The sequence below is a fragment of the Megalopta genalis genome, chromosome 4 (genome assembly GCF_051020955.1).
Source record: "Megalopta genalis isolate 19385.01 chromosome 4, iyMegGena1_principal, whole genome shotgun sequence".
Classification (NCBI taxonomy): domain Eukaryota; kingdom Metazoa; phylum Arthropoda; class Insecta; order Hymenoptera; family Halictidae; genus Megalopta; species Megalopta genalis.
The window spans coordinates 7,037,932-7,044,774 of record NC_135016.1 but is presented as its reverse complement, the minus strand read 5'-3'; the positions used below and the strand labels follow the sequence as shown (position 1 = coordinate 7,044,774).

General features: G+C 53.8%; 1 protein-coding gene across 4 annotated transcripts in view; it reads left to right on the top strand.

Moving 5' to 3' along the window:
* The first annotated feature begins 2,704 nt into the window (after positions 1–2,704).
* Positions 2,705–6,843, top strand: part of Hr38 (Hormone receptor-like in 38) — a 77,687-nt gene continuing 73,548 nt past the window's right edge. Inside the window, exon 1 of one of the 4 annotated variants that reach the window (XM_033476139.2) lies at positions 2,705–3,529. In XM_033476139.2, coding sequence (XP_033332030.1) covers positions 3,430–3,529 — 100 coding nt within the window. In that variant the 5' untranslated portion in view covers positions 2,705–3,429. The other 3 variants (XM_076521226.1, XM_033476138.2, XM_033476136.2) reach the window with 3 other exon arrangements.

Below are 6,843 nucleotides of genomic sequence, written 5' to 3'. Positions count from 1 at the left end.
TCCACTACAATCGCGAACAGGTGGATTTCATCTACAGGAGAATGTCGTCGAGTTTACATTAAGAATCAGGATCTAAACACGATCTTCGCTCGTCGAGCCTCTGGCATTACGTTCGCAACCTTGAGACGAACGATTTTGAAGAAATTGAATAGTCGAATGCGGTCCCCGGCAAGGAGTTGAAGGGTGCGGTAATTGTTCAAATTGATTGGACGTGTCCCTCCCGGCAGCAGCGCTGCAACCCTCTGGAAATAGACTGCAGGGCTTTGCTGTGGGTCCGATAGACCCAGCGTAAAGCATGGAAGGGCTATCGACCGTGGAAGATTAGTTCCTCGTAGCGGATTCGCCTTTCGAAAATAAACAAAAGGCGCAGCTAATTGCTAAAGGATGATCGTCGGAAGGAGGCGGCAGAATCTCCAGCGACCAAGTCCGACGCTGGATGGTTTTAATTAAGCAGGCCGCGCGCGGCATGCTCGGTAATACGAGCGTGGGCAATATTGAATTTTGAGACGTCTCCGTCTCCGGCATGGTAACCCTTAATGGCTCATAATCCGTGCCTCGCGGAGTCGATAGTTGCATGGCCTATTAACGAGCTGGCAAGGCGAGGCATGGCAAGGCGTTGTACCATTCGATCATGAATTAACCGAGGCCCTTCGGTATCGATCCCTCCTCCGTTTACCAGCGGCTGGCTCTCCATTGTGTAACACTAATAATAGAAATTGATTTATGAGACAGCGAATCTGTCATTAAACCTGAGACGGTATCATAACTGGAATGAAGAAAGCCTGCATCCCTGGAATGCTTCTGGAGTACCGCCCACGGGTGACTGGGTAACACACCTGTAACGAAACCTCTGACGAAACTATACTGTCTCTCAACATGTCAGGCTTAATCGAGCAATTGTCTCGGGACATAAATCCTCCAAATTATGTAATTTCGCGTTACAATAACGGGGGGAACGGTCGCTCGGGCCGCGCCAACAAACGTATCCGCCGCGTTCTATCCAATTACACGTTCAGCCGCGGAAAAATCAAACGTCGCTGGCTCGAATTAGAGTATCCGTATCGTTCCCTTGTGTAATTGCACCGGTGTCTGTCGCCGCCGCAGCGAACAAAGCGGACCAGGAGATCATGAAACTCCCGGCTAGGCGGCGTCGCTCGGTATCATCCTCTACGCTCCACATTGATCTACACGATTCAGCTAGTCTATCCATCGGCGCAGATCGCTAGAACAAACGCGCGAACAACGAAACCATCTCCAAGGTCCAAGTTCAAAGCGTCCAGCTTCCCATGTTGTTCCATGATTTTCTACTTTCCGCTTTTTCTCGGAGGAAAAGCGTAACTCTAGGCGAAGCTTGTATGACGTCATCACGGTTAAATGAAACAGGTCGGTCCGCATGCAGGAAAGTCTCTAAAAATCAGCAGACGAGATCAATATCTCGCAGCGGGTCTTCCAGACGACCGCGGCTCCCGACGATGCGCGAGAACGGCCACCTTCACACTTCCGGTCCATCGATAATTAATCATCGTCCGTTTCTGGCAAGCGGCTTGCCCCGAGAACGTTCGCCGAGCCTCGCGAAAACGGGCCAAAAGTGCGACGAACAGAGAAGGCGGCGACGGATGATGAAAATAATCCTCGGGAGCGACGAGGCCGGACCGCGAACGAGCGAGACGGACCAAAGTGCAAGATGCATTTTCCGTCCCCGGTAACTACGGAGACCGAGGTGAAGGAGGGGGGAGCGCAGCGATCGATGCAATTCGTCATCGAATGATCGCTGACATGCGGCTGACCCGGGTCTTTCGCGTGTAATGCAATTCTGCGTGAATCGTAGCCGAAATTTTGTCTTCGCGTTGCAAGACCACCGCGACGCAAGCTGGCAAACATAGCAGATTCTCGACTATGCGATCTAATCGGGACGAAATTGACGTTCGGATAACGGAGAAGCAAGGTAGCAGTGGATTCGGATCGCATCGTCTCCAGGTGGAACGGATGCAAGATGCGTGGGCTCCAAAGATCCACTAAACCAAAAAGCAGCCTTCTTCCCTCCCCATTAAGTTGTTCTATTTTTAATAAACATTTCTCATTAACAATATTATTCCAAGTACAGTGGACTCTTGGTGAAGCAATCGTGAAAAAGAGATGACGTTCGCATAACGGATCAAGCGCCGAATCTGCGCCGTGTCCCCGCGCGGAACGTTAGGACGAGGAGAATCTGTGAACCGATGGCATCTTTAAGACGTCACAATGGGGCAAGGGGTTGGAGACCTTGAGGGCTACCTTGGGTCATCAAGGGCAGTGAATCCTGCGCGTAATTCGGAAGCGGAGTAGGAGGAGGAGGAAGAAGCAGAAGAAGAAGAAGAAGAAGAAGAAGACGAAGAAGATGAGGAAGAAGCATGAACGGTCCGCGTGCCGTGGTTCGGGTTGTGTCGGGTCGGGTTGCGTGGGGGTTGCTGTGTAGGGCTGGGAGGGGGGTTGGGTGACCGGTAGGTGGTGTGCTGACGTCACTGTAGCGGCATCATCGCCGCGTGGGCCAATCGGGACGCTCACTCGAGCCAGGTCCATCGATCCGCCGGCTGCTGTTGTGTGTCCCGGGTTATGACGTCCGCGGGGTGACGTCATCGTTAGCGCCGTTCTCCGTTCGCCGCTGCCACCGCCGCCGTCGCCGCCGCTACACACGCTACGGTTTTAATATAGCGGAGGAACGCGCGCGATCCGGACTCAGTTACGCGGCGGCCGGCCACCCGTGCGATAGCGTGTCGCTTTCTTGCTAAACGTCCGTGCTGTTTTTCTCTCTCTCTCTCTCTCTCTCTCTTTATCTATCTATCTCTCTGTGTTCGCCAGTCGAACTCGGCTTAGATCTAACACACTGGTACTAGCCCGTTCTCGCTGTCTCTGTTTATTTTCGGCAAGTTTCTCGAGTCAGCTGTCGGGGGTGAATCTTTTGCCCGGTGTTCTTCCTGGTTCGGCGTCGTTCGCGTCCGTTCACCGCCGGTTTTATTATCGGCCGATCGCGGACCGCTAGTGAGAGAACCTGGTTGGGATTACACACGAGGATAAGAAGAGGAATAACAGGAAGAGGCGAGACGAAGGCGGAAGAGGGATAGGAATAGGAAGACGGTGGTGCAGCCAAGGACGTTTGTGTTTGAGTTTCGCGTCACCGACGCCGGAGAGAGGGAGGCAGTCGCAGCAGCGTTGTATCGCGTGGTTCCGCGTGCGGGACTCGCCTCGTTGTGCCTCGTGCTCAGCGTTCTCCCTTGGGAACCTAGGGGACAGAGAGTCGGAAGGTAGTGTGCACCAGCGGTTACCGAACTGGTTCGAACATCTCGGGATCCTCGAGAACAGCTGCCGAGAAGATCACAGTGAAGCTACGATGTCGTTGACGGAAGAACGATAATTCGGAGGTTTTGTGGAGGACTGATTACAGAAGGCTGCATGAGAGTGCTCAGGGCAGAGGTGTTTGGGCTCCTTGATGGAGCGCTGACCTCCGAGGACGTCCGGAAGGCTTCGTCGAGCCCAACGACGACGCACACAGGTCGGTGATCCACGTGTGTCCTACATCATCATCATCATCATCATCATCACACACCACTACTGCCACTACCACCTTCATCATCACCACCATCGTCACCATCACCATCATCATCGTCATAATCATCATCATCGCTGTTCTCAATGTTTTCCGTGTGTTGTGGGTGAGTTGTGTGTGTTACGGGGGTGGATCGCACCAGCCACGGGCGTCCCGTCCTCTCGTTGTGTGTGTCTCGCTCGCTCGTTCGTTCGTTTTCGTACCGGCTAGATAGATCACACACTCGAGAAATCCCGTGGTCCCGCTGACTGGCACAACCGGCGTTCACCAGCCGTGAGAATTATCGACTGCGAGGTTTCGTCGGCGCCGCTCCCCCCTCCCGTTTCATCCCCTTTCACTTTCACCCGTTTCTGCGCGCCGCCTCGACGCGATAGATCCCCGATTTTCTTATCGACGAACTGTCCCGTACCCGAGCGCGAATTCTTCGCGGTTCGGATCGCGATCGGTGAGGACTGTTTCGCGGCAGCCGTGTGTCGCGGCACGGCCGAGGAGCGACGCGATCAGGGTTGGTCGGTGTGTCGTCGCACGTGCAGCTCTCTCGCGGCGCGTCCCGGCCGCGCGCACGTGCGCGGATTCGCGGATTCGCGTGACACTCGGAAAACGAGGAACGCGGAGAGGAACTGTGCCGCGGGATCCGTTCCGTAGGATGGTCGCGATCGGCGCGGCCATCGATCCTCCGCGCTGGGACATTTGAGAGACACTACTGCGGGGGGGACGCGCGCGGGCTAGAAGTGGAAGAGAGAAAGAGGGACCCAGGCCCCGTTAAGCGCCCGTTGGTCGACTGGTCGCGGTGAATGAGACGAGCAAAAACGAGGCGCGAGAGTGCTGATCGTACGTGCGATGCGTACCGTCGAGGAGACGGCCACGGAAGCAGCCGCGGCTGACGCCGCGACCACCCACCAGCGCGCTACCACCGGCAGGCATCTGCTCGTCGATCAGAATCACGAGCTCGATCACGATCAGCGAGATCGATCGGCGACGATCCATCTGCCCGGTACACCGTACCACCAGGTCACCATCGCGGCGGACACCAACAACAACCATGACCATCATCGGAACCTCGAGCATCACGCGGCGCAACGCCACGATCATTGGAACAAGTGTAAGTTTCACGATTTCAAAACCGAGCGAAACGCAGCGAGACCGCAACACACAGGTGTATTGTTAGAATGACGAACGAAAGACCACGGGACCGTCCTGTCTCTATAGTTTATTTGCCGTCGGTGCACGAAAGGATGCTCGCAGAAATTGTGCTCGCTGCTCGGACAGGTTGTGGTTGCGGTGCTGGTGGTGGTGGTGGTAGTGGTGGTGGTGGTGGTGATGGTGGTGGCGACGGTCCGATTGACGGTCGCATCGACGATCGGATCGACACCGTGCTAACGATGATGGAGATGGATCGATCTCGGTGCGCCTAGCCTGCCTTTTCGGGATCGCCGAGTCTCCGATCGTCTTTATGCAAATATTAACGACGACTCCGATCGAGCGTTTCTCTTTCGCGATTTCTAATTACCGGCGTAACGATTGATGATCTTGCCGGGATTGTCGGGCTGCGAGGCTGCCGGCTTTTGGAATTTATTTAATCTCGGATCCGCGCGCGCTGGGCGCAGATTCAGCCGGGCTCGGTTGGGTCGCGCGTTAACGGTACAGTAATGTCTCCCTAATTGTCACCCAAATTGTGCACGAAAATGGACAATTTGGGAAGAGGAGATACGATTGTTCGATTGTTTTTATAATTGTTGGCAATCCGTAACTGCAAGGCTCGAATAATCGTATCTCCTCCTCCCAAATTGTCCACTTTTGGTGCGCAATCCGAGCGTCAATTAGGGAGACTTTACCGTATTTCGCGGCCGAATTCGGGCAGATCGCGCTCGATTGACACTTCGACTGCCTCGTCGGCTCGTATGTAGGCGACACGATCATTTGCTTTATTCTGAAAATTAATTTTTACAAGCTTTCTGGATTTTATTAGGATCAGCGAAATATAAGAATATTGAACGGATTTCGATCTTCGTTCGATTTTATAAAATACTTTACGAAATCGTTTAGCCTTCTGGTTTGGCAGTCGAAGCGTCAAACCGCGGTTTTTTTTATACAAACGAACAGCCGAATTTCGAAATCGCGAATCACGCTACCACATCGACTTGCTAACCCACTTCGCTCGATGCCATTTTAACTCTACATCCGAAATAGTTTTTCTGATCCGCGGCACTTGTATTTTTATAGAAATACGTTTCATTCGTACGAAATCGATTCGCGTCACACATACAACAGTTTCTTAAATATAACCTTCGACGATGTAAAAAGCATTTTTAATCGCGACATAACAATCTCCAGCGACGCCTCAGAATCATCGCTCGGTTAAACAGCTTTAACATCGACGAACAAAGGCATTCATTTTCATTGAACCTCTGCTTCTCGCGATCGAGCCGGACTATTTTTATCTCGCGTCCAGATCCGCGGTTCGATCGCGATTCGGTTAGCTCCGAGTACCAGCCGTTGAGCACACGGTTGAAACGCGTTGGATTAGACGCGGACACGCAGCTTTGGCTAAGCAAGTAGAATAGGCTGGGGTGGATCAGACGTACGAACAGGTTGGACGCTGCACGTGTCCCTCTGTCATTCTTCCGCGATGCACGCGGATCGAGCGCAGTTGGCCGCGGCGGATCCTGCGAAACGGCGGAGCGTGCTCGATCGGACGAAGCGGGCAGAATTGGGCGGGCGAATTTGTCCATCCCCGATGGCAGATAATCGCGGAGACCTTTTAACCGGGCCGGAGCGAAGACAATGGCGTGCGCGGAGCGAAGTCGCGTGCGTTCTCTGGAAAACGAAAAAGGTTAATGGGCATGGCATTAAATAGGAAAGAGCGAGCGAAAAGGAGATGAGGTGCGAACGATAGAGCGAAGGGACGATTTCAGCCCCACTACACTCTCTATTCTCCCGCAGCCAATCGATTCAGCAGCTGCGAAAACGATCTAAAGGTTGCGGCTCCGGGATTGGCTGGGAATGCGCTTTGACGCGTATCCTTCGGAAAAAGATCCCCGCGAGAGGGTACACCGGGGCGCCGTCCGGCGACCGTCGCCATCGACTGCCGCGAAAAAGAAATTAATTGATCGAGCCAACCGTCGCGGACCGTTTGATCGAGGCCCGCTTGAATTATTCAGCCGCGCCTGTATCTTCGGCCCCAGCAACAGATCCCCTATTTAAGGACGATTACGTCTGTTAGAGGAGCACCCCGGCAGCCTTTCTGAAAAAGAACCGAG